Source organism: Ahaetulla prasina, chromosome 1 (genome assembly GCF_028640845.1).
Source record: "Ahaetulla prasina isolate Xishuangbanna chromosome 1, ASM2864084v1, whole genome shotgun sequence".
Taxonomy (NCBI): domain Eukaryota; kingdom Metazoa; phylum Chordata; class Lepidosauria; order Squamata; family Colubridae; genus Ahaetulla; species Ahaetulla prasina.
This window is the reverse complement of record NC_080539.1, coordinates 144,548,505-144,564,853: the sequence shown is the minus strand read 5'-3', so window position 1 is coordinate 144,564,853 and position 16,349 is coordinate 144,548,505. Positions and strand designations below refer to the sequence as shown.

Sequence of the window (16,349 nt, the reverse complement as noted above, 5' to 3'; positions counted from 1 at the left end):
CCAAACTGGAACCCCCATTCGTAAAGCAGGCTGTTAGGAGAATAGACTCCAATGAGTAATGTACATCAACTGAACTTCTCCAGTGATATCTCAGCCTGGTTTATTTATTGGCTTCCTCCTCTGACAAAGAGCATTGAGAACAATGTTTCAAGCTTTACCTTTGTAGTTCTTAAGCTTGTCATGCTGGGCTTTGAACTCTGGATTGTGCCTCACTGTGTCTCTCATGTTTTCCCTTGAATTTGTGATTTGTTACGGTAATTGGATACCTGTTCTCAACATGCCAGCCCTTGACTATGTTGCAGCTGCTGTCCTTAGTTATAGGTTAAAAAAGGGCACAAAAAAAGGTTCTGCCTGAATTTATTTATCTGTGGATTGGCTGGCATCCAGCAGTGCTCAGAAAAGGTGGAGGGACTCAATAAAAGTGGGGATGGATGTACTGTTGGAAGACCTGAAGGACCAGGTTGAGGGCAGATTGTCCTGGAGGGGAATATAACTTCGTGTTTGCTAAGTGATTATGGTGTATAACCAGTCAATCAGATGTGATTTTAAACTCTTCAATTTACATTTTTTAAGGGGAAAACATTTCATCATGGTTAAATACATGGCTATGCGGGTTATGAATGTATATGCTTCAAACTGCAAAGACCCAATAGTGGAGGTGTTTGTGTGCACCCATGGATACGCAATACCCCTTTCACTCATTTTGGACATTCAGACATTTACTGTTCCACCCTGCTTATTTCTTTAAATGTGGCTTTTAGCACATTGCACAAATGTTTATGTGGTTCTTGATCCAAAAAGATTATTCACTCTTCTTTGAATTACGCTATTTTCTGCTAGAAAAGAAAGGGAAGCTAAAATATTGTACATATGACTTTTCCAAGTAATTTATTTATACCATATAGTCATACAAAATTATAGTTGAATAACAGCAACATAAAACTAATTTTGATTCCAGTTTATTTTAAAAATCATAAAAATTATTTTGAGGTATTTCATCAATTATTAGTTTTTTCTCTTAATTTTAATAAGATTATGTTGAATCTACTTTGCTATTATGTTATTATACTTTACAAAGATTTGCTGGACAAGGCTACATATAGCCATAATACAATGAGAATGTTTCTCAGAGTGGGGCATTGATTATGAAAACTTTAATTTTTATTTCTCCCAGCAATTCATTAATAGGATTTTTAAAAAATGCATTGATTAAACAAATTAAACCGTGGTCTGATCTAAAAATCTCTAAATCCTCCTTCTCATTAGTTCATTCTTCAAATCAATATTATTTAAAAAAATAACCATATTGAAATTAATACTTCTTGGTTATAATAGGCTAAAATAGGCAGAAAATAACCTTTTAATTACCAAATAAAGGTTCACATCAATTTTCTGTCTTTTCCTTCATTGTACAATTTAGCAGTACATCACTTATCACATAATATTATTGTTCTGATTTTTTTCCAGAGCTTCTAGAAATAGAGCTTAAAATCTTAACATTTTTTTTCTAGATAAGAAGAAATTGCTTTCTGATAATTCTTATTATAATCCGGGAAATTGATAGTGCTAAATATAATAAAACTCATTCTGGTGTCAAAGATGAATTTGTGTGCAAATGTTGCAAGCATGAGCCATCTTACGCAAAGCGTATGTTCAATGTGCTTCTAAAAATAGCCTCATTTTTTGTGATCCAGCAGCACAGCACAAAGGAAATCTACTTTAATTTACTCCCTGCTGCTACTTAAATAGCTTTGGCAAATTATACAAAATATGATTTACAGAAGTACATTTTATCATCAGGTGCCATAGAATTAGAATTTGACAGTCCAAAAAGACTTCTATTGACAAAAGAGCCTGAAATTCTATCGCATAATATATTTTTGCTTCTTCTCAGATGCAAATATTGTATTACAGTTTATGGAAAGCTCATTTGTGCATACTGGGGGAAGAAAAAGCTTTTTTTCCCCCCACTCCTCTGATAATTTATGAAATGTTAATATGGTGTATGGCTTCATAATCCCAGGCTTTATATAACTATGTCTACTTCTTTATCTTTTACATCAGCAACCAGACAAAGGATGTATAGCAGACATCTCTCTCTCTCTCTCTCTCTCTCTCTCTCTCACACACACACACACACACACACACACACACACACACACACACACACACATATGCAGACAGACAGCAGATTCCTACCTATTAGCAAAGCTGATAATACTGATTAAAAATACTTTTTCAAAACAAAACAAAATAAAACAGGAAAAAACATATACATCAACTGCTGAATTCAGCTTTAAACCTAGTGCCTCAAGTAAAAAAATAGCAAGCCAATATAAGGCTTATATGCTTAAAAAAATATTATTTTTTTATCAAATGATTCCATACCCAGAAAAGTGTTATCTGAATGATACAGTCAATAGAACAGTTTTCATTAGTAACCCACAGAAATGACTATAATCTGAAGCATTGGAGTCTCTTATCATGAAGAGTTTCTATATGATTGCAGAATGTATTTAGTGTGATATAATTCACTTTCTAAAGATGGAAACAAAATATTGCATACTTTCCAAGTTTACGTTTTCAGTAAATTCATTTCTTAACCTTGACTCAAACAATCATATTTCCGGGTTTAGAACTCTGTCATGTTTTGAACAGGAATTCCAGAGAAACATCTGAGTGGAATTGTCAATCATAGTTTCTCTCTCTTTCTCTCTCTCTCTTTTTGACAAAATGAATAAAATATTTATTTTTAGTTCTTTTTGTAACCTAGAAGTAGTAAATTGTAACTGGGAGAGAATGGTAGTGAGGTTGCTGTTGTTATTGTTGTTGTTTTAATTAGATAAATGTATTGTTGCACTTAGCATGCAGTTACTACTGCATTGGGAGAAGGCAGTGGCAAACCATTTCTACAACACTCAAGAAAAAGAAATAGATGCAATCACCAACAGTTGAGTTTAACTCAAGGACATCTTTATCTATACCTGCACAGATAGATTTTATCAGCTGAGGGCAATAATAACTGGGAATACATTAAGTATGAGAGGGAATTTAACTCTTTCTGCTGTCCTGCCAAGTTTCAAATTAGCTCTTTGAAACTGATGTTTGCACTGAAAATATATCTCATAGGCTAGATCAGGGGTCTCCAACCTTGGTCCCTTTAAGACTTGTGGACTTCAACTCCCAGAGTGCCTCAGCCAGCAAAGCTGGCTGAGGAACTCTGGGAGTTGAAGTCCACAAGTCTTAAAGGGACCAAGGTTGGAGACCCCCGGGCTAGATGGCCTTTGAAAGCTTTTCTATTTATAGAATTGCATTCATTATGAATTCTTCAAAACAACACACCCATAGACTTATCTTATACGCTCATTTAATATAAATATATAGGTTTTACAATCTCTTATTAAATGATCCAAGATTTGATTTAAAGGAATGAAGCCTGCTGGAACCATCTTCTCTTAGAGTTGAATATTCAGTTCCTTCCCAGAATACCAAGATATGAAAACAAAAATGGACGAGGAGGAGGCGTAGGTTTGGACAGAATAGCTCAGAAAATACATTTTGCTTTTGAAACCACAGAAAATGAATACAGTTATTACAAATTTCTCCAACTAAATACCCAGCCTGAACCAATCCATTTATATGGGAAAGAAAGCACCTTTGTTGCTATGACAATCCTGCATGGGGAAAAAAAACACACTGTATAACCTTCTAATAACCTATAGCTAACAATTGTCCATAGTAAAGCACATGTGTTTAATATTGGTGAGTACAATACTTAAAATAGTGAAAGTTTTTTTCCTTGCCTTCTCATCTAGGCCGTAGCCCTCAGAGACTATAAAACCTTTCCATTGGCCAATTAGTCATAGTCCTGTCTTGAAATAAATGCCCCATCTCCTCAAGAAGCATTGCTCAGTCTATTTGTTTTAGACAGCTACTAATCTCCAATGAAAAAGGACAAAAATAGTTGGGTTACAATTATCAAGAATCTTGGATGAAATAGATTATTCAGGGTGTCTCTGGTCAGGCCTGGATGTGGAACCAAATCTCCTACTTGATCTTTTAATGGCTTTTGAAAGCATCAACCATGGTATCTTTCTTCAAAGAAAGGGGGATCCTACTTTGCAGCGGTAGTCCCCCTTTCTGAAGATTGCATCTAGTTGGTGATAGTGGGAGGGCCAATCCATAGGGAACTTATGGGGTGCCATAGTCCTTGCTCCTGTTGCTCCTGATGTTTTATTGACATGAAACCACTCAGAGAAGTCATCTGTAGGCACAGAATGAGGTATTATCACTGTGCTGTTGATACCCAGCTATATATCTAAGCAGAGCAGAAATGCTGACCCAATGAACAAAAGCTATTAGGGTCTGGATGAAGAGAAACAATATCAGATTGAATTGTAGCAGGATAGAATGTTATGGATTTAATAAGCAAAATATAGTATATTTTGGATATACTGTATGCTGAAGCTACATTCCCTTACATGTACCTGATTTACGATCTGGACGCAGACTCAGAGCTCCTTGTGAAGGTATGGCCAAGAGGGTCTTTATATAATAACAACTGGGATTCCAATTTGGGCCAATTCAGGAACATAGAGTTTGTTCTCAGTCACTCATGCCCTTGTCACCTCACAGGAAGACACTTTACGGTTATGGAGCTGAACAGAATGCCAGTCAGCTTCCTGATTCAATTCAAGATACTGTCTTATCACCTTTAAAGCACTCCATGGCTTTAGACCCTGGATATCTTCAAAACTGCCCTTTCCAACTTGTATCTGACCAACTGGGATGATAGAATAGAAAGAGCTTACTGATGGTTTCAAATCTGAAGGAATGCCATTTATAGGGATCCCAAGCAAAAGCTTCTCAGTGATGTCTCCTATAACCCTCATCCCTAGACTACTATCAAGCTATAAAAGATACTGAATAGTATTATTCATTAATACTGTTGATTTTTTTTCACAATGTGAAAAATCATTTAAAATCATTTTTAATTGTAAGCCGCTTGGAGTCTTCAGAAATGAGGCTGACGCAAAAAATAATGTAGAAGCAAACCATTCTGCCTGCTGCATAATTAGTTTATAATATTTTCTTTTTTTCTTGTGTTATGTTGGGAGGGCTCTTGGAACTTGCATCACTTAAACATGGATCTATGTGGATGTATGTAAATATATATACATACATATATATATATATATATACACATAGCAATTTCCTGAACATTTAGCAGCAATACTTCTGATGCATTGGTTTTATGTCTCTTTTCAAAATAACTTCATTTATTAATTGAATCCGAAACATACCTTGATAAACAGCTTTGAATCCTAGTGAGCCAATGCTATCATCTGATTGTAGATGGAGCCACATCTGGTTGCTCATGCTTACAATAAGATCAGGAACACTGGAGCCTGTCAGACTGCAAAAAACAGAATTTATTGTTACAAAGTTAGAACAGTATTGGGGGTATTTGTAATTTTGCAAAGATTCTATTCAATCTACAGAAATGTTCTAACTCACTGATAATACAATTGGGACAAAAATCATTGCCTATGTAGTTTAAGGAATTGGAAAAAGAGCAGAGTAGAATTTCCAATGAATAATGTAATGCACTTACACATATAAAACTGTTCTTGTATCTCCCACTTTGCCAGCATCTCCTACTGTAAGAGTGTCATATCCTCTTTCCAGCTCAAATTCTTCAAAAGCAAGCTTTATGACCTATCAGAATCAGAAAAGTATACGTCAGTCAATTCAATGCTTCTCTAAAAGAGTGAGTGTTTTTTAAAAAGGAATTGGGTTGAATTAAACACTATGATGAAAGAAAGAAAAAATGAATTATGGCACATAACCTTCTGCCTTCTTTGTTCTTACTTCTTTCTTTGTGTCTTTTTCTTTTGTGCAGAAATCACCATAAAGAAGTAAGAAATTCTGGCATGAAAAATAATGGGAAGTTGCATAGAATAGTACACTTTACCTGTCCCTCAAAGCCAAACAATTTTAATGGCATACTTTAGATTTAGAAAATTGATTGGCTCAATAGCTCATTGTTTCAGATGTTGAGCTCAGCAAATTCTAATAGTTGTGGATATTCCATAAAGGTATATGACTGTTTTGTGATTGATTATGTGCCATCAAGATCTTTTCACCTCCTTGTGATCACATAGATTTTTTTCTCCATGAATATGTTTCCCCTAACTTGTGGTTTTTAGTCTTGTAACTGTACATTCATTGTTATTATAACTGAGTCTATCCTCCTTGTAGTTGGTCAATCTTTCACTATTTCCTTCCACGTTTTCCAGTATTAGAACATTAAAGTTGGGACTTCACATAATGTGTCCAACATAAGAAACATTAAGCCTGGTCATTTGGGCCTTGAATGAGAGAATGCTTCTAGGTCCAATTCAAGATGTTAGTTTTAACCTTTAAAAGCCTTTCATGGCATGGCATTATCTGAAGACCATCCCTCTCCAATTACATCATATATATTGCCAAGAAAACTGTAGGGACTTATCCAGACAGTTACCAGGAGTCAAGGCTGACTCAAAAGCACATACACACACAATAAATAAACATCAAGCTATGTTTTGTTTTGTTAGCTGAGCTAATTGGGTGTGTGCTTACTCTAATCTGGATATAAAGGATAAACTTGAAAGTGTGCAGTGTGCAAATTTAATCGGTAATTTTTCCATAATTTTCAATTAAAGAAGCACAATCAAGGAGCACAGTGAAAAAATTTGGACTAAAAATAAATTTTAAAATTATCAAACTAAGGATGGAAGGTACAAAGAGCAGCTTTAGAATTGACAATGAAGACACAATGAGGTAGATAATGTCTGTCTTTTAGGATCAACCATCAATGGTAAAGAAACAAGCAGTCAACAAATATGCCCTGTCTATTAGTTGGTAAACCAATCTTGATGCTTTAATATGTCTAAGACTATAAGAATCAGAGCAGTGCAAGCCATGGCATTCCTTGTGCTAATCTATGGAAGTGAAAGTTGGACTTTGAAGAAGCAGTATAAGAAAAAGTGCTTTTGAACTTTGGTGTTGGAGAAGGTTCCTGAGAACATCATGAACAACCAAGACAATAAGCAAATGGATCATTGAACAAATCAACCCAGAGTTCTCATTAGAAGCAAAAATGACTAGGCTCAAATTTTTGCATACCTGACACATAATGTAAAGACCAAACCAATGGTGAAATCCAGCAGATTCTGACAGTCTCTGGAGAATCGGTAGCAGAAATTTTGAGTAATTCAGAGAGCTGCCAAATGCCGCCTCGGGCTGGCCCCAGTGTGGGGTGGGAATGCAGATTTTGCAATATCTTTCCCCCAGGAGTGGGGAGGGAATGGGGATTTTGCAGTATTCCCCTGCCATGCCCACCAAGCCACACCACGCCCACCAAGCCACGCCCACAGAACCGGTAGTAAAAAAAATTGGATTTCACCACTGCCAAACTCTATAAAGTTCTGATACTGGGAAATTGGCTTTCAGATACCCACACAAATCATCCGGAAGCCAAAAAGGCTACAGTAATACAATCCTTGGATGTATAAACAGAGGCATCAAATCAAAATAACAAGAAGTATTAGAGTATTATAAAGATTGCTTTATAAATCCTTAGTAAGATCACACCTAGAATATTGCATCCAGTTTTGGTCACCACGTTACAAAAAAGACTTTGGGAAAAGTGCAAAGAAGAGCAACTATGATTAAAGGTCTGGAGATAAAAACATATGAAGAACAGTTGTAGGAAATGGAAATGGCTAGTCTAGAGAAAAGAAGGATTAGAGTTGACATGATAGCAGTTTTTCAGTATTTGAGGGACTGCCACAAAGAGGCGATCAATTTATTCCACAAGCACCAGAAGGCAATATTGATTGTATTGTATTGTATTGTATTGCATTGCATTGCATTATATTTATTATATTATGTAAGCCACCTTCAGTCACCACGGGTTAGTAGGCAATTATATACATTTTCTAAAATAAAGAAATAAAGACAAGAAACAATGGATTGAAACTAAGCAAGAAGAGAAGCAACTGGGAAGTAAGGAGAAACTTCCTAACAGTGAGAACAATTAACTAGTGGAATAACTGGGCTTCAGAAGTTTTAGGTGCTTCATCACTGGAGGTTTTTAAGAAAAAAACTGAAATGGTATAGGGTTCCTCCTTGAGCTGAGGGTTAGACTAGAAGACCTCCAAGGTCCCTGCAGCTCTATTCTGCTTCATCCTATTTAGTCAGGTCCCTAACATTCAATTTATTAACTTATCTCTTTCCATCTGTTTAAATGTTTGTATGCTTTCTACTTTTAACAATCAACTATTTGTAAAGAAGTACATTTTAAAGCAGAATAGAATTGCAGAAAATGTATAAGTAATATTTAATGCTGGTGCTGTGGCTAAAATAATCTTATCATAAAGCAGCAACAGGTAATAATCCTGTTTTGAATGTTTATAACTTTAGAGTTTCATGTTACTGGGTAAAGAAGTTTTTGTCATATTAAAAAAGAAATAGATTAAAACAGTTACTATACTACAGTATTAGCAGTTCAGTTCTACATATATATTAAGAAAAGAAAGCTTTAAAATGTTTCCAAATTCAAAATGTAACTACTATAGTATAAATTGAATAATCTAAAATATGTCACATTAAAAATTAATAGCAAATCAACTGACACATTGACACAGGTAGAAGCTGTTTCCTGACTATTGTATTTTAAATGCCTCTGAAAAGAGACATTATATTTATCTAATAGCCTGTGTATTCTCTGCAAAATATTTCCCCTCCATTCAGTTTCCTGTCATTCGATATATAGTATTGTTCAATGCTGATCTTATGAACTACCACAGATGTCACAAGATGCTGGTGCTAAATTTTAAGAATATAAACAGTGATTTGTGCATTTCATTCAAAGTGAATAGTCAAATGGCAATTGGCAACTTTCTTTTTCATTTTTTCCTTTTCTTATACTCTCTGATTAATTGTTAACCTAGGGAAATAAATGCTTGGATGTCATAAACTCATACTTTATTATACTGAACAGATTTACACATACATATAACCAGAGTTAAATGAGAATGTGCACCTGGATAACTCACAGCTGTGATGGTACATACTGGCAGACCCTAGTGGGTACTAGTGTTCTGTTCCAACAATGAATTTATAGATAATATTTTGCCATATTTATACATATAAATAAACACAGAGCATACTATTTCCATAAATATATCTAAATATTTTAAAGTTATACAGAGTATTTTTATACAAAATAGTTCATAGTCATTTGGACATTTTCTTCATATTTGGAAATTAAGAGTGTATTAAAAGAACTTTGACAGCACAATTGAAGAATATGTAAATCTGAAATATGTATTAACTGAAGATTTAACTTCTGTTTCTGGAATAATCTCCATTGGAAAGTGTAATAGGCAATTCTTTGAAATATTTTCTTGTTTAGAATTGGCTTCCCAAGTTTTCCATTGCAATAAACTAAAATTATACCTGCATGAGTTAATTTTTAAAGAAAACTTGCTTAGTTGCATAAAAGTATTACATTTGTTGTATCAATAAAGCAATCATGCAACAACCTGTTTGAAGTAGAAGGATATGAAACTGGTCCTCAGAATTAAATAAAGCATCTTTTGTGTCAGATCAACAACAAATTAAGATAACACAGTGAGCAATTTTGCAGCTCTTAATGCAAAATGTAGTGCACTCCATGTCATTCCTAGTCAGTAATAATTAAAAATAACATTAAAGATATGAGCTGCTATATGAATTTACTACAGGTTGAAAATAATTCTAATAGGAAATCAGGGTAACTTCCAATATCATTGCATAAACAACTGTCCAAATCATGATATCAGTTGCTATCATCATAACAGTTGAGCTGGAAATTTATGAGGAACCAAGACAGCAAAATCTGTTCTTTTCTGGCTTATGTTGAAATAAAAGAAGAATATTTTATTTACAGTAGTTTTATTATATTTGTAAGCCAATTGAGTTTTGTAAGCCAATAAGATTTGTATTATGAATGATACGTATAACAACACTTAACAGCAGCTTCATTTTCCTTCAGGATGTGTGTACAGTATGTAAAGAACCTGTTTGGTGTAATGGAGATACCAGTTTAAATACTAGAAAACCATGAGTTCTATCTAGTGCCACCTTAGGCATGAAACCAGCTGGTGACTTTGAGCCAGTTGCTCTCTTTCAGTCCTAGGTAATAGCAGCCAAGGACAAAATACCTCCGAAAATCTTTATTTTATTTATTTTATTTTATTTTGTCACAACAGTATATGTAAACATTGACATAAAACAACAACACATCATAAAAGAAAACATAAATATAAGCAAAAGTATGCAACAACTGTATTAATTTGATATAATGAAAGGGAACAATAGGACAGGAACGGTAGGCACTTTTGTGCTCTTATGCACGCCCCTTATAGTCCTCTTAGGAATGGGGTAAGGTCAATAGTAGACAGTTTTTGGTTGAAGATTTTGGGATTTTGAGTAGAGACTATAGAGTCAGGTAGTGAGTTCCAAGCGTTAACAACTCTGTTACAGAAGTCATATTTTCTGCAATCAAGTTTGAAGCGGTTGACATTAAGTTTGAATCTATTGTTTGCTCTTGTATTATTGCGATTGAAGCTGAAGTAGTCTTTTACAGGAAGGACATTGCAATAGATGATCTTGTCAAGAAGACTCCAGTAACTTGTCCACTCAGTCACCAGGAGTCAAAAATGACTTCAAGGCATTAACACAGTGCTTCCCAAACTTGGGTTAATTACTCTAGACCTGCCTCCCTGTACTGATGAGATCAAGATAAGTGATCTCACAGAAGAGTGAAATAAAGCAACAAGGCAGAATGGTATTCTTGCTGAGATCTACAAAGTACTAGAGCCAAACACCTTGCTGGCATTCCAAGACATCTTGGAATACACTGGTCCACTGAAGAGATGCCTGATGACTTTCATGATGTCGTCATTGTGTATTTTTATAAAAAGAAGGGAAGCAAGTTAGACTGCAGAAGCTACAGAGGTATCTCACTGCTGTATATCACGGGCAAGATTTTGAGAACCAGCATAGAGATATAATATCCTACTCCCATAACAACAAGCAAATTTAAGAGTTCCCCTGTTAGAGGGGGGAAAATGTTAAAATGCAAATGGAGTTCAAAGCAAGGTTAGTCTTGCCCTCTCAAAAGAATTCTGATAGATTGAGAGTTTACATGATAAAAAGTGTTAGTCAGCTGTCTACCTCATACTATTCACACCCACAGTGTTCTCCATATATGGAAATAAAATTGCAACACTGTACATCAGGGGTGACAAACTTGTGGTCCATGGGCCGCATGCGTCATGTGTTGCCCCCACCCCAGCCTGCAAAGAGGGGGAAAGTTCCGATAGGTCATGTGATGCTGCCATGACAGTGCAAATTTGACAATTCTGCTATAAATAAAAACCCCAAGGGCAGCAGAAAATTTACTTAATCACCAAAGTCACCCAATGGAATTATAATTCAGCTTCAATTTGAGTCAATCTAATCTTTAATGAAGCGCCCCTTGCAGAATCCTCACAAAGAGTTTGCTCCTGTCAGCAAACTCAGAGATCATTCGTAATGAATATGCAATGACAATATTCAGAAAAAGCTCCATTAAAATGTATGGAAAATCGAAGAACATAGTAGTCATGGTTATTCCCCCAATATTGTGATGTGATTCATTTTTAAAATAGACTTCAGAATTTATAATTATAAATTTCTGAACAATTTAATATTTATACAAGTGTCACTAATTAGCTCTTTAATATGTTAAATAATATGAGAGGCAGTGCTTATTGACATGTCAAATATTTTTTTATAAATGTAGCTGTGCATATGTTTAAATATGTAAAACAATATTAAACATAATGAATTGAACACAACTTTATTAAGCTTTAAATACATTTAAATACAGAGTCCACATCTTTGGAAAAATAGAAGACTTAAATTGCTGGGAAGGACAAGATTAAAAAGTAACAAGTTAAGGTAAGTTGACAAAACTGTATTGATAAAAAGGAAATGAACTGAATAGTATTTAACAACCTATGTAAATTTGGCATTTCCTGTCAGACATGAAAGATCAGATCCACGTGTGAAGGTCCAATTAAACTGATTTATTAATGATCATGGCTATGCACAAGATACTTCTCAACTAACAGTTAACATCTCATTGGAGTTAGATAAGAGTTGCTTGTGGCTACATAGGGATTTTGGGCTGATGCCTCTTTTAACTCTGCCCCCAGGCTCTACTAGCCTTTCTCCTACATCTCCAGAAACACTGGTAATTTAACTCCCAGAAATTTGAGGAGTTAAATGTTCCTACCAGCTTGGCCAATGGCCTGGAAAATGCCAGGATGGGGACAGTTAGCATCTAACATTGACATGTATACCGTATATTAGACTGAAAGTAAAACTAAGTTCCTACAGATCTGTAGATTTCTGAAAAAAGGCACATGCAAATATATTTAACATGGACGTGTAAAAGTATTAAAGGCAGAAATATTTAATTAATAAAAAGAAATCTAGTATAAAATTCTGGAATATATGTGTACATGTAAAAAAAATACAATACAATATTTTAAAGTGATAGAAGTGAGCTACAAATATTTAACTCTGAGCTACAAATATCTGCCTTTATTAATGATGGAAGTGTACTGGTAAAGCTTAAAAACAATGAACTCAGTGCAAAACTGATTTGTTCCACTGCATTTCTTGATTATATAAAAGGACTTCAAAAATCAAGTTCTATACTATAATATGGTTGTTAACAGGAACAAAATTACTAACAAAGAAGAAGTGTTATTTGACATTTTGAGAATAATTCTAAAGCAGCTAGATGAAAAAGAGGAAATAATGAAATGTGATTTTAAAAAGAAAAGAAAAAAGTAATATTAAATATAATACATCCCAAAGCTAAACAAGATAATGTCTATATATTTCCAGCTCTTTGTCAATGCTGTAATGAATATGTTTTTAAGGGGAACTATGCAAATAGAAAGTGAGATTTAATTAAACAGCAAAAAGATTTTTTTTATTTTTGTGTAATTTGAAATATTTGTGCAATCCATAGTTGACTTAAGAATATATTTGTGGCTTCTGGGAGTCATATATGAAAATGTTACACAGGCATAAAAGACACATCTATTTCTATGGCAGTGTTAAAAATGTAGGTATTAAAAGTAATTCACAAATCATATTCTTTTATATTGAAGTAAAGATATGCATGCATGAAGTGTGTGTGTGTGTATGTAGGTATGTATGTATGAATACAAAGTAGGGAATTAAGCACAGTTTTATGCTGTAAAATGATACTCAAAATGAAAGAAGGTCAGTGGATAATAAGAAGAGCAAAATAATAGGTAAAACAGTGAATGTGCTAAGAAAAGAGTGTAATCAATGTAGTATGTGCTTATGGTGCACCATAAAGGAAATGCTTGAGCTCTAAGAGAACCACTAGATTTCAAAGAAAGCAAATAGAAGTGACTCTTCAGAAGTTTCTTTGACGTTACAGACATACAGTATGGCAAGGATTATTACAGTAAAATACTGTCCAATGATCCTTTATTACAAGTGCTGTGTAAAACTTTACATTCAAAAATGCATATATGAAAACTCTTAATACATTGTATTTTGTTGTCACTGTGCTCCTCCTCCTCCTCCTCCTCCTCCTCCTCCTCCTCCTCCTTTTTAAAAGAATACCCTTCTGTTGGTTCTACTTGCTATTGCTATTACATTTAAAGGCAAAAAATAACAAAAAAGATATGTCCAGTCTATGTAGACTGAGAGTTGTACTTCTCTGGCTAATTGTCAACATTTGGGGAGGCTATGTGATTCCATTGCCATTTGTTAGTCCTTATTAGTACATCTAATCTGGGTCTTGTAAACTAATAATACATGACATATTTTGACAGATATGGTGATTCACTGAAGATAAGATACAGGTGCACCTGTTATTTTCAATTTAGTTATGTGTGGATTCATATAGCTGCAGCTGATAAATAAATACATGCACTCAAATCCTTTTATTTTCTGAGATTTGGTTTAATGTTCCATTTGCACAAAAGTATGAAATTCAATACACTACCACCTACTTAATCTTCAGCTTTCTTATATAGTAAGTGCATAGTAGAGAACATGGTACATATTACCACAAAACAACTTTTAAATACCTCTAAATGTAATTACACAAAGTTAGGATTCATCACTTGAAATGAAAACAATTCATCAAGCAATTAATTGTAGCGTTGCAGTCTTAAAAGTATTTGCTGTCTTCTTCTGTATCCGGAATAATATATTTTACACACACTGTGGTAATAAATAAAAGAATGAGATGATAGATACAATATGGCAAGTAATAAAACTTTAGAAGACACCTCCTTTTTTTAAAAAAAATAGATGAATAATTTCTAGAGGGTTAAACTGAATAAGAGATCAATAGAACACAAAAAAACTACAATGTCCACCCACTTTGTTAAAAAACATTAGCAACTGAAATAACTGGATAAATTCAAGGAATGGAAAATAGCTTTTTTTTAAAAAAATGAAAAGAACATGCTTACTGAGCAAAAGGAAAGTTAAATGATGGGCTACAAAAATACTTGGATGGTTAATACAGTGACTGAGAGACAAATATCAAAGATCTGAACAGAAAGAGAAAATGAAATATCAATGAGTTGGAGTGGATTTGGGGCAAAAAAAAAATGCCTGTAAACTGATTTCATTGCAGAATTTTGTTTTAACAGAACTCTAAGATGAAGGACTAGAAGAAAGTCAGAATAGTTCCAAGGGTGCTTTGTGGTTTTGATTTTCCGGGAAAGGATGAAGCCTATATTGATTTTACAAAAGCAAAAAGAAAGAAAAACCATTCCAACTAAAAACAACTTCAGGAAGAAAACTTTGCAAATATTCCAATAAAATGCTTTAAAAGGCTCTACCTTCTATGTGGAATATTATAATCTACATTAAGATTGGGTCTATGGGATGAAAAAAAAAAGAAAGAAACAGTAGGACGGAACACTTCGTTATTGGGGTGGGGAAAGTGCCTCCTAGGATATGTATCCCCCACAGAAGAAAGCATGTTACTAATTTAACAACCACAGTGACTCACTGAACAAATATGACAAGAAAAGTCATAAAACGGGACAAAAACTCACTACATTTTTCACTTAGCAAGATAAATTCTGGGCTTAATTGTGGTCGTACATTGAGGACTACCAATATAATGGCCTACATGGTATAGGATCGTGATGGCGAACCTATGGCACGTGAGCCACAGGTGGCACATGTAGCCATATTGGTGGGCATGCAAGCTCAGCTCCTGGTGAGAGCAAAAAATGGGCCTACCGGGCCCATTGTGCCAAAAGCAGGGGGGAGCGCAGGGGGGGGTGTCACGTGTGCATGCCCGGGGCGCATAGAATTATGGGTGTGGGCACATAGGCAACCCCGCCCCCACGCTCCTCCGAAAGGTTCACCATCACTGGTATACGACCTATTTATCTGGTGATTATCTCCTGTTGTTTCTGTTTGATCAGTTACTGGAAACTGGTACATTGTTGTTATCATCATCATCATCATCATCATCATCATCATCATCATCATCTCCTGGGTAGAGCACATTGGGCAGCAAATGTTTTCCAGTAGTTTTGATCATTCAGAGCATCTTTGGCATTGTCCCAAGGGACAGTAATAATCTTAAGATCTTCCTTAAGTGTTTGGCCCCAAGTTTTCCAAAACTGGCCTCGTTTTTCTCTTTGGATACATAAACTGTATTCACCCAGGAAAGACAATTTCTCTGTAATGGTGCCTCCCCACTGTTAACAGGTCCACCCTGAGATGTGAACAGGTCTGACCTCGGCATTCCAGAAGGTCTTAAGGACCTTGAGTCCCTGCAGGCCTTGAGGTAAGGAAGTTGCCCCTCCCCTTGTTAGAAGCATTTAATATATATTGTATGTATTCATTAAATTGTCTTTATGTTCAGTTTTCTTACATTGTGATCTCTCCTGAATCACTCTGGCATTGGGTGGTGCCAAAACTGGAACTAAATAAATAAATCTCCCATCAGGCAATTACAGTGCAATATGTAAATCAGGGTATAATTTAGCCACGAGTACTATTTCCCAATAATATGAAAAGCTTAGATGGGGGGAAAAGTGAATCTAAAGTGATGTATGCTACTTTTTTTTTCTTACTTTGATCAAGCTGCAGGCAAATTTTTACTCTTTCCTCAAAATCATTTCCACTAATAGAAAGTATAACTTACATTAAAGTGTATTTTCCCCAGCCATTTAAATCTGTGATCTACT

At 34.8% G+C, this 16,349-nt stretch overlaps 1 protein-coding gene across 1 annotated transcript in view; it reads right to left on the bottom strand.

Moving 5' to 3' along the window:
• The window catches only part of CSMD1 (CUB and Sushi multiple domains 1), a 1,133,931-nt gene that overhangs the window by 280,619 nt on the left and 836,963 nt on the right, over nt 1–16,349 (bottom strand). Inside the window, exons 11-12 of the mRNA XM_058177365.1 lie at nt 5,615–5,718; nt 5,304–5,416 (exon numbers count right to left, since the gene is read on the bottom strand). Of these exons, the coding sequence (XP_058033348.1) occupies nt 5,304–5,416; nt 5,615–5,718 (217 nt within the window). The remainder of the gene's footprint in view (nt 1–5,303; nt 5,417–5,614; nt 5,719–16,349) is intronic.